This window comes from Amblyomma maculatum, chromosome 4 (genome assembly GCF_055883805.1).
Source record: "Amblyomma maculatum isolate TAMU_Amacu chromosome 4, ASM5588380v1, whole genome shotgun sequence".
Taxonomy (NCBI): domain Eukaryota; kingdom Metazoa; phylum Arthropoda; class Arachnida; order Ixodida; family Ixodidae; genus Amblyomma; species Amblyomma maculatum.
In genome coordinates, this window is record NC_139347.1 from 76,395,702 (window position 1) to 76,415,944 (window position 20,243).

General features: G+C 43.6%; 1 protein-coding gene across 1 annotated transcript in view; it reads left to right on the forward strand.

Moving 5' to 3' along the window:
- The window catches only part of Pgm2a (phosphoglucomutase 2), a 40,556-nt gene extending 31,632 nt beyond the window's left edge, over positions 1 to 8,924 (forward strand). The window contains exons 13-16 of the mRNA XM_084602000.1: positions 3,252 to 3,354; positions 3,431 to 3,517; positions 7,605 to 7,744; positions 8,507 to 8,924. Of these exons, the coding sequence (XP_084458126.1) occupies positions 3,252 to 3,354; positions 3,431 to 3,517; positions 7,605 to 7,744; positions 8,507 to 8,609 (433 nt within the window). The 3' untranslated portion in view covers positions 8,610 to 8,924. The remainder of the gene's footprint in view (positions 1 to 3,251; positions 3,355 to 3,430; positions 3,518 to 7,604; positions 7,745 to 8,506) is intronic.
- The last annotated feature ends 11,319 nt before the right edge of the window (positions 8,925 to 20,243 follow it).

Genomic DNA, 20,243 nt, shown 5'->3' on the forward strand with positions numbered 1-20,243 from the left:
GCTGCACAGGTTTTTGAAGTTTTTTGTGGCTTCACAGCGAAGTCCAGCAGGGAAGGGAAAGGCTTTTGACCCCATCCTGCGCAGCATGGGCTGCCTCATTCGGCTCCCATCTTCACCCCACCACACCGCTACTTCGAACAATACACACCCTGGCAACGGGACCAGAGCCTTCCCTCTCCTGCCTAGTTTCCTCTGTAGAACCACGAACCCGAATGCTCCTCCCCGTCGTGCGTCAGGACATTGAACTGGACTGCAGTACTCTAGCTTGCCTAAACACAAATAAAACAGGGTGTGATCATGATTGCACAGTGCAAATTTAGTACCACTGAAAAGGAAAAGTGGATGCCAAAAAGGGAAAAAGGGGCGATATCATGCAAATTATTTGTTTGTGTCTCATGCATATATTTCTGTAGGCTTTGTCAATGAACCTTAGTTGTAGTCGGCGCCTGTCTTGTATTCTTTTGATCCTCGTCTTTAGCTCTGTGCAAACACGTGATCATTAGTCTGCTTTAGAATAGGATGACCCTATCGGTTAGGGAGATATGGTAATAGTGGAGCGCACGTGCGCATGCCCAGAGTGATTACCACACCCCTCACCTGTTCATCGCAGCACTCCACACGTGCGCATTATTGCCAAGCTATTGCCCTATTCCCCTAAGCGTTAGGGGCCCCCTATTCTAAAGCTCCCTATTGTTGATGCCATAGATAGCAGGGATCGGAACACTCCTGCACTGGAGTGTAAACTGCCAGCTCTTGGGGTCAACTAAAAATTGTCATTTGAGAAATGCTATTACATTTATGATAATGCAGCTATAATTAGCTGAACTTCAGTCAACAGTCGTCCTTGTTTGTTTTTAGTTCGTGCTTGTCAAACCTTGAAAAACTAGAGTTGGCAAGTTACAAAGTGCAGATAAGTGGATGATTACCAATTTCTTTTGTCCCTTTGAGAAGAATCGATATTGCAAAAGAGATGAAATCCACCAAGAGGCTTTGTTACCTATGTACTGCGCAGGATGCCAGCACATATTCATGTTCACTTCAGCACTGAAGAGGCAGATTCACACTAAACTATGTAGGCAATGGGGGAAGGAGGGGAGGGGGTTGTACAGGAACATTGCCAGAAGAAAGGTCCGAACGTGGCCAGTTTTGTCAGCACTTATGGCGTCCTTTTCCCCTCTTCCAATTGGATGCTCCGCTGAGTCCTCATTTTATTTGTGCATGCGGTGTGTGTGTGTGTTTTATTTCCTCCCTCAACTGGACTAGCTTGCATGAGTAGTCGACGACGAATGAACGGAACTGCAGCGGCAAAGTCAAAGCAAAGTTTATTCACACTTTTATCACATGTTTTCCTGTCTTGCCTAAGATATGGAAAATAAACAAACAACAATACACTTGGGCTGATAAATGTACCAGTAAATTAACGGCAGTTTAGCGTCCGATGCAATCTTTGTCTTGTGTTTGCAGAAATAAGCAGAATTTCAGTATTTATTTTTACCACTTTTCTTTTCGTTGTGAACTGGTAAAAAATTTTGTGCGGCCTCTTCTCCGCATTCAATAATTTTCATAGCATCAAGTTTTATTTTTCCTTCGAGGGTTTGTGTGATACCGTCCCTCTAACACATTAGGCTTCAACGCCTCACTTTCAGTGTAAGACTGACACGATACTAAGAATGCAGAGCGGTTCCGCGTTGCCTGGATGTATCTCTAGCTGGTAGGTTGAAATTATGACAGCACTGTTCTTTGAATGGCTGATTCCGCTTAATTGTTTTTTTTTAAAGGAAAGAGGCCTCCCCTTTTCATCGGTTTCCCCGTGTTGAGTATGCAAGTGGTTATTCGCTTCTCGTGCTTGGCAGTGCCATGAGCAGCGAGATGCGTGCTTTCGCCAAACACACGCATAAATCATGTGTGTTGCTGAAAAAACTAAAAACGAAGTAAACAAGAGCCACTACTTGTACTGGACCGGCAGCACATTTCGTTCACCGGGGTACAGTGTTGTCTGTAGCCGGGTTGCACCTCATCTGCACGTGTGAAAGCTTTAGCTGGCGGCGTTTTGTTCGAAGACGGACTCGGCACACAAACAGTATGCTACACTGAATGGAAGGCGATAAATAAATCACAAAGCGTGCAATGTCCACTGGCAATTCGTGGTGCTCGCTCGGATCGATTTGTCATGGAGGGTTATACCCGAACGATACCCCAGCAATTGTTGCAATATCACCAAAAATGTCGTCTCTCCACTGCTGAAGTGGGACCGCCACCTTAACAAAGATATCCCAATTCGCCCTCAGACACCCATAAGGTCAAATGCTTTGACTAACTCGAAATAATGAAACCAACTTTGTGATCTGTCTCGATTTAATGAGCATTTCTTTAGAAGATGAAGGCGAAAATGTTAATTTTCGGTCTGTTTTTCAGAGAAAGCCCAAAAGTTTATTGATTGCGAGCCAACGGTATCATTTCAGAGCATCTTTATTCTGGTTTTACGAAGCTGTGCCGTGCAAAGCAAGCTTTATAATTTCAAATTGAACTCACTAATGGTGGATACTGTAGTGGATGCCCTTTTTCTGCTGCGGCAGTTTGCTGGAATACACGAAGGGACAAAATATGTGCTGGACACACTTCAAACTTGAGAACATTCAGTGCAGTTGTTGCTTACTAAGCACATGCTAGCAAAGATCACAGACATCTTTCGCTTCGCCAAAATGGTGCCACGGTAGCTTTCTGGTTACCGCGACACATCATAACCGAATTTATCATAGCAAACGACTGAGAAGTACCCCTCTCAATTTAACGAAGTTCCCGATTTAACAAACAAATTCGTGGCTACCTTCAACTTCGTTAAATCGAGGTTTAACTGTATATACATTTTGCCAATGCTGTCCTCAGGAGAGGGTGCACTTTGCACACATTCTTGAAGTTTGCAGTTGATGTTAGGATATCACTGACCTGACCACAGCACTACGTGTACGTAGCAAGAAGCGTTGCAGCACTGTGTAACATACTGGTACAAGACTAGGATACATGTCTGTTACTTTCTTGGCAGTTAAATGGGAAGTGTTGCTTGAGCATTGGTCAAAAGAAGGCGCTGCATGAGCACTACCACTTCAGAGGTAGAGAATTGAGAAGTACCTTTCATGCTTGGTTTGGGTTTTTACTCCTTGGAGCTTTGAGACATATTTATTTATTTATTTATTTATTTATTTATTTATTTATTTATTTATTTATTTATTTATTTATTTATTTATTTTCAGTTATGGCTACCATGTCTCCAACAACTCCTACTACATCTGCCATCACCAGCCTACAATAAAGAAGATGTTTGAGCGACTCAGGAACTTCAATGGAAAAAACACGGTAACAGTTGCTTCATTTGAAAATGCCTTTAGTATGCGTGGACGTCACATAATGATATCTGTTTCACATTCCACAGTACCCACGCAACCTTGGTCCTTATACCATCAAAAACATTAGGGACCTCACCACGGGCTACGATGACACGCAACCTGACAAGAAGGCTGTGAGTATTGCTTTGACTGCTTAGTGGTCTTCTTTTTTGCTAGAGGTTAATTGGTGAGGCAAGAGTTCTGTTAATTCGAGCCACTTTTGAAAAGAATGAAACAAGTTTGCAGTGGGTACATTTGGTTTCTTATGTAAACCAATCTGTAAACCAGCGAGTATAAAAACTGATGTTTGGTCATGTTCATGATGTGATTATGGGGGCTAACTTTGTCTTCTACTACTAGTAGAAGAGACTCCTAACTTACTCCCCACATAGCATAAAAGGAGAGGTTGGAAGGACAGCAATCATTGTTCATATGAAAATTCATGAGTGCTATTGCAAAGTCAACTTGATCACTTTTTTTTTTTACTTCTGAATAAAGCGAGCTTTTGCTTTCTGCAAGTTCAAACCGTGAAATCATTGAATCTGACTGCAAGCTGCTTGGAAGCAAAAATTGACTGTTTAGAATTATAATGAAACATGGGATATTGTAGGCTGAAGCAAGAACTGAAGTATGTGAAAAAAGAAAAAAAAAAGGCAATTTTTGTCTGTATAAAAAAATGTTGACTCATTTGCACAAGAAAGGCTTCATTGTGCATTACAACATTTATAAAGGGGAGGGCTATACATGAAATTCATACAAAAGAAGAAGCGGAAGACACAGATAGTTTTTCACTCAGCTCATGTCGAACCAGTACCCTGGTAGAAACAAGTTGACTAAACCAGGAAATAAAATATGAAAAATAATGTATATGAGGGGGTACCAAAAAGAAACCGAACTTATATGTATGTTTTTTTAACCTATTTATTCACATTTTAAGCACAAACCTTCAATCTCCTTCAAAGTACTCTCCACTTCCACTAATACACTTGTCTAATATTTCATTCCACTTTTAAAAACAATAAATTCATCTTTTATGATGCTTGACAGCGCCTCCATCGTTTTTTTTTTCTTTGCTTCCGCATCATCAGCAAAACGCTTTCCTTTCATGTGTTTTTTTCATTCTGGGAAACGAAAAAAAAGTCACACGGGGCAAGGTCCGGTGAGTATCGGGGTGAGAGCAGTGATCATACCATTTTTGGTCAAATATTGTCGCTCAGACAAGGCTGTGTGAGCAGGAGCATTGTCATGATAGAGAAACCAGTCACCCGACTGCCACAAATCAGGCCGCTTCCGCCGCACACTGTTGCGCAATGTTTTCAAAACTTCCAAGTACAAAGCCTTGTTAACTGTCTGACCCTGCAGAACAAACTCAGAATGGGTGACTCCTCTCACATCGAAAAAGCAAATCAGCATTGTTTTGAGGTTTGATTTCACCTGGCGATCTTTCTTGGGACGAGGCGAACTTGAAGTCTTCCACTGGCTTGATTGTTGCTTTGATTCAGTATCGTAAGCATAGCACCAAGTTTTGTCACCTGTGACAAATAGTTTTTGAAAAACGTTTGGATCATTTCGGGACTCTTCTTTCAAAGCACAGCATGCTACCACTCGACCTTACTTTCGTTCAGCAGTCAGCAGTCGTGGCACGAATTTGGCAGCCACCTTTTTCATTCCCAAATCTTCTGTCAAAATTCGCTGCACTGAACTCCAAGTCACTCCCGACAGCTCCACAATTTCTTCAATCGTCCGTCATTGATCTTCGTTGATGATTGCACAAATTTTTTTAACATTTTCATGTGTTTGGGCCGTAGAAGGACGGCTAAAACGAGGTTGTTCATCAATTGACATGTCACCATTTTTGAAACGGGAAAATCACTCAGTCACTTGAGGTTTCCCCATAGCATCATCTTTGTACGCCGTTATTAACATTTCGAGTGTCTGTTCCATTTTTTCCGAGCAGAAAGCAGAATTTAACCACTGCACGCTGTTCACGAAAATCAGCCATTGCAAAAACGACACTCACAGAAAACAATTGTCACTGTAAACTCTGCCGAAGCTAGTACGTCTGACCTTCAGCGACGCCACTTGGCTGACTGAATCTGGAATGTTCACTCTATGCGCTCCTAGCGGCAAAACACGGTACTATGAAAGCGCTGCCCACCCAAAAATTAGTTCGGTTTCTTTTGGGCACCACCTCGTATATGGAATAGCAGGTTTTGAGGTAGGCTAATGGGATAGCATGCTTTGTTTCAGCAGTGGGCTATGAGAGATGCCACAGTAGAGGCCTCTTTATTTAAGACCACGTCTGCTTCTTTGACATTGCAGAAAACAAGGTCATTCTTGCATTTTGCCTCCGCCAAATTGTGGTCACCGTAGCAGGGATTCGATCCTGTCATCTTGGACGCTGCTCGTATTAGGTCATTTTAGCAATTTTATAAATGCGGCCGTTGTTTCCAGTCATTATTTTAGCCATTCAACGCACTTGCAGGTGTTTTTCCAATAACGTCTGTAACATCATCTCTGAGTCGACTGGAGTGTCATTCCTGGCCATGCATTTCAGTTTCAGCTTGCAGTTATTTCTATTTTGAAGTACAGTAAAACCCACTTATAACAGTATTGAAGTGCCAACGAAATATTATTGTTATAACCAATAATTGTTACTACCGGGTTATGCCAAAAAACAAAAGCCACTGTTGACTGTTTTACAAATAGTATTTAGTTCACATCTTCTTGTGGGATGCCTAATTCTCCATATGCCCAAGTGGAAAACGTTTAGCAAAAATGAAATCGCGGATGCACTCGTATCATTTGTAAGGCATCTTTTGCACAACTTTTTGATCATCATCCTTATGCATCATTCATGTGCAAGAATTCAGGTCTCAACACGCCACCATATTATTATATCGTCGGAAGTTTCACGAACCTTCACGTCATTGGCATTCCGAATGAAGCCCATTTTCCTGAAGAATTTTTTGATGTGAAATTCGATGAGCTTGCAGGACTGAGGAAACAGTGACAGCAGAAAGGAAAGCAATCACATTATGTGTGTGGTTCGGCTGGTGTGCCTGCAGCATTTCCATGTTTTTGTCTCTCTTACAGTTGGTTTCTGGTGACCAGGTTTATTTGTTGTAACCGATAATTTGCTAGACAGCACTGTTATATCAAATTTATTTTACCTTAGAAAACATCAAGGAGCTGATGGTGCTGCATTAGTCCATTGTTATATCCGATATATTGTTCCAAGTGGTATTGTAATAAGTGGGTCCAAATGTAGTTCTGCTTGGTCTCTTGGACAGAAAATGATGAGGCCTCTTAAATCTTTTTAAGACGGAGTGCAGTAGCATTTGAGGTCTTAGCTAATATTATTTAAGTGTTTTGCATATTTTCTTCTTTTTTGCTGCATTCATGGTCACATTACCTGACACCAGTCATTATTGATTGGGGTAGAACTCAGAATTTTTTCGCTGGGCCAAGGGGACCATTTTTGAATTTGACTCCTGTGGGATATTGTTGGAGGAAGGGGGGACTCGGCGCGTTCAACTGTCTCCTCGTGGTCGAGGGAATCACTGCCGTTGCGCTGAGTGGGGAGAAAAGGGGACTAAAGTAAAGGAATGTCCTTTGGGCAGTGTTCTATAAGTACATCCTCTGTACATATACCGGGCTCTTTTAGCAGATGCTGTGTGGTGCGTAATGCATTTCCAGGAATTACCAGGCCTCTTGATAACGAGAGGAATTCTCATCCTCACTACTCGGCTCCCATGGATGCTACAGAAGTCTTCCTGCATTAACGAGAGGAATTCTCATCCTCACTACTCGGCTCCCATGGATGCTACAGGAGTCTCCCTGCATGGCATAGGAGAAAATCCATAGACCTCGTTACTCTGGGCAAAGGCTGTACATGTGCAGACATACTATTATTGCTGCTACAAACTCACGCTGATATCCCTAGCCTGCAAAGCGTTGTGCAGATCTATATTCCCAAATGTTACTTGCAGGCAGCAATGTATGGTATCCGATCATTGCGTATATATAGTGGTTTCTCTTGTTTCATGTTCTGTCGCTTCTTTTTTTCTTTTCTTTTTTTTTTTTTGCAGATAAATATGTATTTTTTTTCTGTTTATGCTCAGTACGTCCTGTTGTTATGATATGCGGAAATCTACGTGATTTTCAGGGAAAGGTTGAATTTTTTTTCTCTTCAATTACCACTGCATTGTACCTTTTCAGATATTACCCACAAGCAGCTCCAGCCAAATGATCACATTCTACTTTGAAAATGGATGTGTCATTACTATTCGAACAAGTGGAACTGAGCCCAAGATCAAGTATTACAGCGAGCTCTACTCAAAGCCTGGCGCTGATAGAAAGTAAGCCTGCTGTGGCATAGTGCCCGGCGCTGTATTGTATTTCTTGATTTTGCATGCTGCCGTGGCACAGGTGACTACGTGAAATGGTGGTCATGTAGCACAAGTTAAGCCCACTACTGGAATATCATCTAATGACTGTGTCATGGAGCATTAGTGGTGAGTGAGAAGCATATCTGGAGGGGGGGGGGGGCACAGAGACCAGATGCTCTACTCACCTCTTGGCATTTGACATATACTGTTTTGTGTGACATTGCTGCTAATTTTCAAATGCGTGGTTTGTGGAAATGCAGTTCTCAAACTTTATGAGCAACAGTTTGCCTTATGAGGCTGTTTGCCAGTTTTAGTTTGGATGCCCAAAGAATGCTGTGATCACCTGTAGTGTAGATATTCTTAAACCATGCTGAAGTCTCAGTTATCTCCTTGCAAGGTTTTGTGCGGGTATGCAGAAAGTAAGCATGGCTAGCTGCCTTGATTTTCACGACTTTGGTAAATTTTGCAGGCACATTGTGCTTAAACGTGGAGGCATTATTCCCAGAGTGATGTGTTGGCACAGCAGCTACAACAAGTTTTCATATGTGGTAGTATGGAGAATAGTACGAAACTTTGAATAGGAAAAGAATAATGAGCGCCTGAAAAACTCCTAGAAAGTTTTGGGGGATTGTGGTAATTACCCTAGCAAGGCATTAACTTAGTCATGCTTTTTTCTTTTCAAAGGCTGTTGAAGAAGCGCTCTGGATTTTTCTCTTCTGTATTCTTTTCTAGGTCATGGAAGAAGCTGGAGGATGAACTAAACCAGATTATATCGCTGATGGTACAAGAATTCTTCCAGCCGGAGTTGAATGGCTTTTGTCCAAAGGCTGACTGAATAGTCAGTGTAATTGTTTTTCCAGGTCATGGCTTGTTTTTTCTTGTTCATTCAGGACCAAAAAAAGGCTTCGTATTTAGGCTTCTGCATATTTTCTTTTTTAATTTGAAGTCAAATATGTTGCAGCAAATTAATATGGCAGATTGCATATTTGTGTCCTCAGAGGAAAGCAAAACAATAAACAATAGAATACAGCATGAACTGCACAGTGCTTTGCTGTTCTCCTCACAAAATGTAGACTTATTTCTTAACATAGCAGGACAATTTTTTTTCTACTGATTTTATATTTTGTGAAATAAACATGTTCCTTGTTTATTTGTGGTTTTCAGTAAATGAAATTGGATGCCAACAATTTTTTTAACTAGAATCAGCATGGCTAGATTTGCTGAAAAGTACCATAAACTTAAATTGTGGGTAGCTAATTTTGTTAGTAAAAACAAAAAAAAAAAGTGGCAAATGAAATCTCTTGCCTCATTTTTCCAACTTGGACAGCTTTGCTTTCTCTCAAGGCACTCTCAGCTAAAACTGTGGATCCACATTCTGCACCAACTACCAGAGCTATCGAACACATGAAATCAGGCGGCACCTGGTAAAACCACGCGTAATAAATAGGCTGTCCATTTGCAGTATTTTCCCGAGTTGCTTTTAAGGGCTTTTGTTTTTTGCACTGGCACTCATGCAGCTTCCCGTCAGCAGTAAACTTGGTGATCTGTAAACCGTCATCACCTGTAGTTCAGAAAACGATTATGGTGAGTCGCTAACGGTATTAATGCTTGTGGTGTTTTACTTCCTAAAGGGATTCATCACGCATTAAGTTCATTCCCTTTAGCTATATTCAATACATTTCACGCAAATTTTGACTCATCTTTTTTGTTTTGTTCTATTTCTGTTCGCTTTAAAATAACCCATTCACATTTTCTGCACTCTCAGAGCAATGAGAAACTTCACTTGTTACATATCATTTCCCACGTAGAAGTGAAATCAAAACAATTTAAGAAATGACCCTGGAAGTTTTCTTCAACATAAAAATTGAATAGAGATGCATGCGAATATAGCAAGCAAAGTCTTGATAGACGGCATAGCAGAAAATGGAAGCTAAACACATGGGTGCCAAGCACAATAAGCAAAAAACCTGAGGATGTCTATTAGTGGAATCAACGTATGATCCCCTACCAAACAGCTTAATTATAATTTGTTCCACACATAAGATGCCGACACATTTAGATTACTTGCATTGATCGGATGCCATGTGCTAGGTGCAGCACAGAGTTAAAGCTTCCAATCATGAATCTTTATTATTGATTGGGGTGGCGTAGACCAAAGCCTCCCAAACACTTCAGGCCTGTGCACTCCCTCCATGGTGTCACCTACCCTGATTGGGGGAGATGGGTTTCAGCTATTGAATCCAGTTTAGCTATCCATGCCGATGTCGCTTTGGCAGTGTGTATGTGTGACAATGAATGAATGCGCTGTGTCGAAGCACAATTATTCAGATTTCTTTGCATACCCTTTTGATTTGTAAAGGATATTTCCTTTACACTGCTGACTTTGATGAAACTGAAAGACACTTCAGTGTGCTAAGGGGGTAATTTGCAGTAAATCGACCTAGGAATTATTTTTTATTTAATTACCAAATAAAAAATTATGCACAGTGGGAGGTGCAAGCCCATGCAGCTGCATGTGTGAAGGAATACTTTAAATATAGCACACGCGAGCATTTGTTTACATGTTGTTTTACTTTGTTCTTTTTTTTTTTTCAGTGTATGTGTATATATATATATATATATATATATATATATATATATATATATATATATATATATATATATATATACACACACTTTTTTTCGCAAAGAAAATGCTTAGGGCTATAAAATGTATTCAGTTCCTGACATATTTGTTACAGGAATTGCAACTTGTTTTAATGGGGGCACTTTTGTAGAGCATTGAAGCCAAGTCGTTGTGATTTTGTTGTTTAGATTGGCTTCACGATGCGTTGTCAATTTTCAATTCAATCAACCCTCCCTATAAGGAAGCATCAGGTGTGGGTTCAACCATAGCCATCAAAGGGCAATCTTTGGGCATATTTTTGTGAAAATAGCCTCCCAGTTGCAAAAAATTTCCTAGAAGTAATAAAGCGAATATTTTAGGGTTTGAGATTGCCTGGCAGTTGGGTCGTCGGCAGTCATTAGATGGCTATTTGACACCGGCTTATCACCGGCAGTAGACAGTCCCTTTAAGTTTAAGCATTCAAGTAGAATGGTGCCGGTTGCCTTAAACAATACCAGCTACCTCTTATATCTTTTCTTGTAATAAAAATTAAGAAAAAAGAGCAACGGACTAGAAAGCTTTCTCTGCTTGCATGTTGCATATACAAGTAAAACAATCAAGTGTAGCATCCTAACTTGAAATTGTGCCATAATGTTTTACTGCTTTATAAATAAAAAGAAATGCGAACACATTGGTGTGCGCCTACAGGCTCTGCTGTTTGAATATCTTGACGTTATGTTTACGTCTGGGTGGCAGCAACAAAACACTAGATTGGTCCGTATTATAACTGACGTGCTTAGTGTGTTATTCGAATAGCAAAGCTCGTAGGGGCCTCACGGTATGTGCATTCCATAGCATCTGACAGCTTGCATATGTTGGCAGCTGTGGAGGCTAATCTAGTTCTCTTGCACTTTTCTGAACGCCTTTTATACGGTGCTCACTGAAGTGCTTTCAACAAATATTACATTACCCAACTATCTTATAAACCTAGATGTTGCATATCAGTTCAGAAATCATTCATGTGGCCCTGGGGCAAATTATAACCCAGAAGATAGGCAGAAATATAAAAGTACACACCTCCAAACAAGCAAAAAATTGTTGCAAGTGTCAAAATCAAGTGCCCCTCCAAGGCGCGCCCATAGAAGTGTCGGCGAAGCGAGTGACGAGAAAGGCCCATGAAAGGCCCCCAATACCGGTGCTATCCCTGGCGACCGCGTCATGCGTAACATTTCCACTAAGCTGCCGCGCCTCGCAGCGTTGTCGGATCACCTCTCTTTCTTCCACCATGTCCTTGAGTACCGGATACAGCTCCCGAAAGATTCTATGGCTATCGGTGGCTACCTAGGGGGATATAAAAACACTGCTGGAGTGGAGACGTGGAAGTGAAGCTGCATGCCACCATCTTGTGGTGGGCAAAAAAAAATTGGTGGTGGCTTAGCTTGGTTAAGCCTGGACATCAGAAGCAAAAAGCTTTGGCGATGCCATGGCTTAGCTTGTGGTTCCTTGGCGTAGTTGTGGCTTACCTTGTTGTTCACGGTTGCACCTTATAGATATTCCATGGCTTATCATCATCATCATGGTGAAACATTGATTACAGCCGTACATCACATAAGATTAAACTTTATTCCGATTCCACATCATTATCACCGTTACGCTTCTGTATAGACATAAACTCAGCCTGGTGAAAGCGCACGGCACCGGCTAAAGGTCAACCAGTGGAGTCGCGGCGGCAGTTGCGGCAGCTCCGACCACCTGTGCCTCTCCTGTGACGTCACATGGTTTGCGCATGCGCAGCTGTGGCTTTTGTTGCGAAAGACGCCAGGTCTAACCGCGCATTGCTGTGTGCTGAGTCCGTGCCCATTACCGTGGTCCCCTGGCAGGAGCTGCCAACTTGGGTCTCTCGTTTCACATGGGACGATTGGTTATGTCAGACTCAGCCTGCCAGGACCATTGCATTCACGTTGCCCCTATAGGGCACTAAGGTGCGTTCATACGGCTTGGTTAAAGCGGGGCTTTATATGTGTTTCTGACGACGGAGCACACGCGAGACTCTGAGTTGACTAGCCTAGTGAAGCTTTTCGCTTCAAAAAACGCCGGGCCGCTGCGCGCTAGAAGGCTGCACGCCGTTTCGCGCGCAGGGCTGTTATTTTTACTGTGCAAAACAATGTCTTTGTAAACTCAGCGCTTTTGCATGCTGATGCATCCATGCATGCCGTTGCATCGACTGTGAGTATAAGAGAGCTGTTGCTTCAAAGGCGAGTACGAGAGAGCTACTCTTGGAAGTTGATGTGGTGTCCGTTTTAAGTGATAGCTTATAAATTTGTTCGGTCGACAAGCCATCGGCGTATTAGTAGTAACAATATAGTAGTGTTGGGGCTAGTAGTAGTGTAGTAGTAGCCGGTACCGCATAGCGGAAATAATTGAGGGCTGCATAAAAATTGTATCATGGCAATTTACGGTTCTAGTGATTGATGATCGAAGTGTGGGATAAGCAATAAAGAGTTAATGAAATCATAGTGAAAGCAATGCTTGATGGTGCTAATTAAAGAAATTTAGAGCACATAATTGATGAATTATAATTGGAAAGGGGGTTCAAGCATCAAAATGCTTAAATTGAGAAGCCCATGCTTTATGATGCTTGTTAAGAAAATGTGGAACTGGTCAAGTAATTAACTGAAGTAATTGAAAACATAAAAATTGGAGAAAGGGCATTATTTTTAAAAAACCAGTACTATATGGTTTTTCATGAAAAGCTAGCGTACGCAACTATAGCAAAACATGAATGGCAGAAAGATTATAATAAAACGCACCATTTTTCTAAAATACGCTCAGATAAATGTAGAAAATTAGGAAGACTCATGCGCTTTGTCGTTGAAGGTATATGACGGGATAACATATCACGCTCACGGACGATAGTTTTTTGCTATTGAAATTTAGTCATTTTTATGCTCCGTTTTCCAGCATCAGCAAACATTGGCTTTCCATTCTAAGCATTTTGACACTTCTGAACCCCTTTCTTAAAATTTTTCATTTCAGTTAATAACTGATCAAATCATCATCATCAGTTGGATTATGCACACTGCAGGGCAAGGGCCTCTCCCACATTCCAACTAACCCTGTGCTAGCTGCATCCACCTGACCCCTGCGAACATCTTGCCAAACTCATCCACCCACTCAACTTCCTGCCTTCCCCTGCTACGCTTTTCTTCCCTTGAAATCCAATTTTTACCCTTCGGGACCATCGCCCAATTTTTCAATTACACACTATCAATTGTTATTTAGCATCATCAAGCAATGGCTTTTCAATAAGCATTTTGACACATTTGTACCTCCTCTTCAATGTTTTATTTTTCAATTATTTCAATTGATCAATTATACTCTAGCCCCACCGCGTAGGTGCAGTAGTTAGGCGCTCGACTTCTGTGCTAAATGATGCAGGATCGAATCCAGGCCGCGGCGGCCGCTTTTCGATGGAGGCGGAAAGCAAGCCACCTGTGTGCTGTGCGATGTAAGTGCACATTAAAGAACCTCAGGTGGGCAAAATTTTCGGAGCCCTCCTCTGCGACCCCTCTCGTAGCCCGAGTCGATTTGGAACGTTAAACCCAACAAACCAACCAGCTGACCGACCAACCTCTATAAATTTTCTTATCATTAAGCGTTGGCATTTCATAAGCATTTGATACCTTCGAAACCCATTTTTCAATTTTTCGTTTCTTTGAATTATTTCAGCTAAGGATTAATTACACACTTCATTTTCTTGATTCGCATCATCAAGCATTGGCTTTTCATTTTAAGCAATTGGACACCTTGAAGCCCCCTTCTATTTTGAACATTCCTCAATTATTTTAATAATAGAGTCATCAATTACACTCAAATTTTTTTATTGGCATCATCAAGTAATGGCTTTTCATTTTGAGCATTTTGACACCTTTGAACTCCCTTTGTTCAATTCTTTTAAATTTTAATTTACTTACTTCAACAATTAATTACAATGATTTCTTTAACTCCTCATTGCCTATCACACACCAATCAATCATTAGTCACTAGAACCACCAAGTACCATGATACGATTTTTTACGCAGACCCCAATTATTTCAGACTCGCTGTGCCGACTACTACTACTGCAACACTAGTACTGCTATTACTACTGCTATGAGTTGTGTAAGCTATCACTGTTGTCTTTCCGATTTTATGTAACATGAGCTAGAATTAATCGAAAAAGGGCTGGACGGCTGCATCGATTTCTGCACCAAGGTGCTGTGCTACCTGCTTTTTGCCCACTACAATAACCACCGCCGCCTTCACGCCGCCCCTTTGTTAAGCATAGGAGGCTTCCACTCCAACAATTTTTGTATCCTCCTAGGTGGCTACCAATGCTGAAGAATTGAAGCGCCTGCTCAACCGTGTTGAACGCCATATGAGCGAAGAGAAAAGAAGCAACTTCTTAATGTCAGATGTCAAGGAGTCGCTTTTTGCTGGTCTCGTACAAAGCCCAATGAAAACTCGCCGAATTCTTCCAGAAGTGTTACTCCCGAAAACACGTTCGGCGCCTTGACTCTGCAATACAACCGCCCGGAACCAGTTTATGCATGTAGGCCCACCACCACAAAGTGCCTGCTCAGCCATGTTGAATGCCATACGAGCGGATAGTTACCTGCTAAATTGTCTACAGGGAACTGCGTCGACTGCTTCTATCTCTAAAGCCTCAAGCAGCAGCTGTCATGGGGGCCATGCGTTAAAAATCCCTCATCCGCTTGGCTCTCCGTCGGCGGCGACTGCAACAGATCAGATCAAAATTTAAGCGGCTACACTACGCAATTCCGCGCCCCAACGATACATACCCCCACCCACCCGGCTAGTCTGCAGTGCTCCAGCCCTATGCACTGCAATGTGTGTACTTCCAACAACCCCGTACCCCGCCAATCCCTTCATAATTATCCCCAATTATGGCTCCGCCTTCAGACCGGCACCCTTTCCTTTCCCTCTCCAACGTCCCCCCGGGAACACAGAGCACCTCTATCTTGTACACAGTGCGCCCACCCTACACCCTTACCCACATACCCACACGGCCCTTGAATGCCCGGCGGACCCTCCTCGCGGGGCCCGAAGGTCCGGCCGCCTGGTAGGAGTGGGAGACCCTACTGTGCTCGACGTACCAGGCCAGGCAAAAGATCGCCATTGACCGGGCCGCCCACGTCATTATATGCTCTAATAAAATTCTCTTTCCTGACAGCCCCACCGTGGTGTCCTTCGCCTGGTGTGGACACTGCACCACCACGGTGCTGCCGGGAAAGAGACGGAAGTTGAAGGCGAACAATTGAGACCGGGAGCATGGTGCAACGTTTCACGTCTAGGTACTATACGGTTGTCAGTCACGCCATCGGCACATCTGCCGGATGCACTGTCTTTACTAAGACGTTACCGAGCATTTTCGTGCAAGTCTACGTCTCGTGTCCTTCAGGGCGGTGTGTAGTAGTGGACTTGGCTTTTTCAGTGCCGAATGCGGGTTCATCTGCATTTACGCACCTAACATAGTCGAAGACAGAGCTGTGTTTTTCGAAAGTTTTCAACGATGCATAAGCACAGGAAAACAAACAGCTACTCATGTTGGGCGGTTTTAGTTGTGCTTTGAGCGCGGCTGATAAAACCAGCATGCGTTCCCGCAGAGAGAGGTTTGCCTTAGACGATGTGCGTGGTTAACAAACATGCATTTCCAACGGTCATGCCCGTCTTGACAGAATGTATGTATCGGTTGACCTAGCTAGTGACCAAATGCCATAGCTATGAAGTTGTACCAGCGACGTTCTCTGATCATTGCATGAAAAGACAAATAAACCCTTTCTAGTGGGACCTTCAGAAGTTAAATCTGACGAAACTTCCACTGTGTGTGTAGCAGACTGAACAAAATGACCCAAACAAGCATGAACTGGTGCATCAGTGGGAAATTTGCAGATTAAAATAAAAACCATTGAGTATTAAGAGAGGTTAAACGATGATGAAAAAGGGGGGGGGGGGGGGGGGGTTCATTGCTCGACAAATTATTAGATGAAGAATGCAAAGCTCCCGGTAGGTTCATAGCTGACGTCAGAAAAAAAAAAAAAAAAAAAACTTGAAATCAAAGACGAAGAGCGTTATCGCAGTGCGCTAGTGCGTACGAGAGCCGAAACATCGTCGCAGGGGAGACGCCCACAAAACTAGCGTTGAGAATGGAACGAGCGCACGCTCGGCGAATTAAGCCATATCGCTGAAATCGAATGTGCTGGTGGCATCGCGACCGACGACGATAATATCGTTCATACATTTTCTGGTTACTATCAAACAGCGAATTCACTTCCGACACTTACATCCTCGCCCAGGGTGTCCGATATGTAAAGACGAAAATTTTGACGCCGATTTGCTGCGGGACTTCCCAGCACTGAAACCAACAAGAATCTGGCAACTGACGTACGATAGCTGTCGCCTGGACGCTCACTCATGCATTCCATATAATCAGCCAACCTTTTTCCATTCATACAATCATTTATTCATCCTTCATCTCATACCCAACTGATGCCCTGTAGCAATAAATATCGTTACAAAAAAAGCGAAAATTAGAGCAGTTAATTAGTTAGCAAGAGGTTCAAAGGGCTTATTAATAATTTAAAACCGGGAAAGTTGCCGGGCCTGGCCTGAATGCGGCTTTTTAAAACATTTAAGACAGAATTCGTATCACTTTTGACAGCGATATTCAATGAAACCTATGAATTCATGTGTCGCCAGCATCATACGCACTATCAGCTGTGCTTATACAGAAAACAGATGAAATAGAAAAACTCAGACAGACGTGGCATCCTACGTACAGGTCTGACGCACTATCGCACTAACAAACGTCGATTGCAAAATTGACATGGTGCTTGCAGCAACACTGCCGACGGTAATACATGATAGCCGGGTTTCATCAAGCATTCTTGAAAATATTCACAAGGCTAGGTGCGTGCTTGAGTGTTGTGACGCAGCATGAAGAACGACCTGGAAAAAGCTTTTGTGTAGCGCACGAGTTGCTTTTTTGTATCTTGGATTACATTAACGTTGGTTCGGTTGTTAAAAAGGTGGTGGGTCTGGCTTACCGCAACTGCACTACGTTAATAGTCAGGGTTGTCCCCTCAGTCCTCTTTTGTCTTATATCTACCGTATTTTCGCGATTCTACGATTCTAAGCACTCCCCCCCCCCCCCCCCCCCCCATTATTTTCGTAAAAAGTAATGGAAAAAAGATTTGCATGCGAATCTAAGCACCCTCTTTTGTGCGAGGAAGTACGCGTAGCCAAGACCGCCAATTGCGTAACGAAAAAAAAAAGGGGGGGGGGGGGGGGGCTTAGAATCTAGTAAAACCACGTGTTTGAGCATAATAAGGAAGGATGCAATTCATGGCATTCATTTACAGGCTACAAGAGCAAAGCTGCTGTCTTATGCAGACGATGTGGCGGTTTTCTGTACAAATCAAGAGCGAGCTTGCAGGACTTAGGATGGGGTAAAGCGCTTCAGTTGGTTACCTGGGGAAATTGCCAGAGGTTTTGGCAGGGGGGATGGCCATTCACCCCAGGAGTTCTCGCTAATGTAACATAGCCTACAACCACTGTAAAGTACCTAGGTGTTCCTCTGGAATTCTACCATGATACGGAACCCTATTGGCAAACGCAGGTCTAAGAAACAAAGGAAGAAGCTGATAAATGGAAAACCGCGCATCTGTCTATGCTTGCCAGAGCAAAAGTGTGTAATATTGTTTTTTTTTTTTTTTTTTTTATAAGCAAGCTCTGGTACGTGCTGCAAGTGTTGCACCGCTCGCGGAAAAACGTTCGTAAGCTCCACTGCGTTTTTGCAGTCTTTATTTGGGCCTCCACACGGGAGTGGTCCAGTCGGAAGAATTTGTTCAGGCACGTCAAATATGTACGTGGGGAGGGTTTGTGGGATTTAACGTCAACGTGGGGAGAGGGCTCGGGCTCACGCATTTTGTGCGGCAGATGGTAAATACGTTCATGTTTTTCCGTAACGTTAAAAAATCCTTTTTTTGCGTGCCGTGGGCGATGTCAGGCTTGGGCGTGCCTTGCCCGATTTCGTTACCTGAACGGTTTATATTGTTACGATGCGGCAAGCAGATTTACTCGCCTGCCACCAGAAGCTGCAGTGCATGTGCTCATGTCGCCTTTCCCCTCTGTTCCTGATGGCGACTACGTATACGTTGTTTGCCCCATAACCGACGTGACACTGCAGCGTAGAATCGCTCTCCCTCATAACATCGTGCACGTAGAAAATAACAACGCTTATATATTCCAGTCTTGAACTTCGGCCTTTTTGTGCGCGTTCTTCCTGAGGGCATTACTCTCGCCGAACTGACCCCACTGTCTGACGTCACAGTGGCCGCTCTTTTACCTGACCCTACTAGTAAAGTGTCGACACGACCTGCACCGTCCCCACCTCCGGAGGCCCGCATATCAGGAATGGTTGCACCTAACTTGCGCCCTGACCGTGCTACAGCACTTACGAGCCTTCTGACTTCGTTCAGCGATATTTTGATTTTGGTGACCGCCCCTTAGGATAAACGTCCCTCGTTACACATCGCATCGATACCGGGGACGCCAGCCCAATTCACAAAAGACCTTACCGAGTCGCCATTTCTGAACTTCGCGTCATACAAGATGAAGTAGACAAGATGTTAGCAAAAAACATTAGCCTTCGAGCAGTCCCTGGGCGTCGCCTAGCTGTCGTGCTTGTTAAAAAGAAGGACAATACCTGGAGGTTCTGCGTTGATTACCAACGCCCCAATAAAACTACAAAGAAAGACGACAGAACATGACCGATGGCGATGGTAGATGACGTTTAATGAATTGCTAGCGGGCCTAGCGCGAGCGCTCCTGCCCGCGCCACTGCCCGCTTCTTCCTCCTTGCTGGTCCGTAACATGACCCGGGGTCACCGAGCGATCGTCCCGATCGTGGACGAGGAAGTTTATCGATGCTGATGAGTTCATGGCATGATGATGGGCGTGTTGTCTGGATGCTTGAAGAAGAGGAAGAAGGGAATGGCTTGCCGGCACGATGATTCCCAATGAGCCTTGGCCCAGGACACCCTCAGGCCACACGTCGCCATGACCCCATGGCGGAGGCCAAGGCACGCACCGCATGACGTAGGCAGGGGAGGATGTCTTGTAGTGTAGTGGTGTCTTGGGTCGTGGGGTTGTTGGTCGGCATATCAGGTCAGTGGGGTCACATATGGTCGTTCGGGTCTCTCCTTGTGTCTTGCGGTCATGTGTGGCCGTCTCGGGTCAGTCTCTCCGTTGTGTCTTGTGGTCGGGGCGGGTGGACGGGGCGTAGGAACGTCAACTTGCTGGGTCCGGCAGGCTGGGGAACAGCCATGCGATGCCTCCTCACCTTCAACTGACGGCGCACGAAGTCGCAGGACGCCAAAGCTCCGGACCAAGATGAGGGGGTGATGATGAAGACCCAGCACCTCCACTAAATGTTACGATGCGGCAAGCCGATGAAGTCAGACGACACAACATGGTCGATGGCGATGGTGGATGACGTTTAATGAATTGCTAGCGGGCCTAGCGCGAGCGCTCCTGCCCGCGCCACTGCCCGCTTCTTCCTCCTCGCTGGTCCGTAACAATATGACAGGAAGCATTTACTTTTTCTTTAAATAAGTGGTTTCCATTTGCAGATTTCTGACTACCAGGTTTTAAATGGATTATCTAAGCTATGTTAAGAGACAAACATTTTACAGAGACATGTCACACTCTTTTTCCCGAGCCCATGTACAGAGAATTATGGAGGCCCAGGCAGGAGTGTGTTCAAGAGGGTTAAGAACATGCAGGTCTCATCGGCAACAAAAT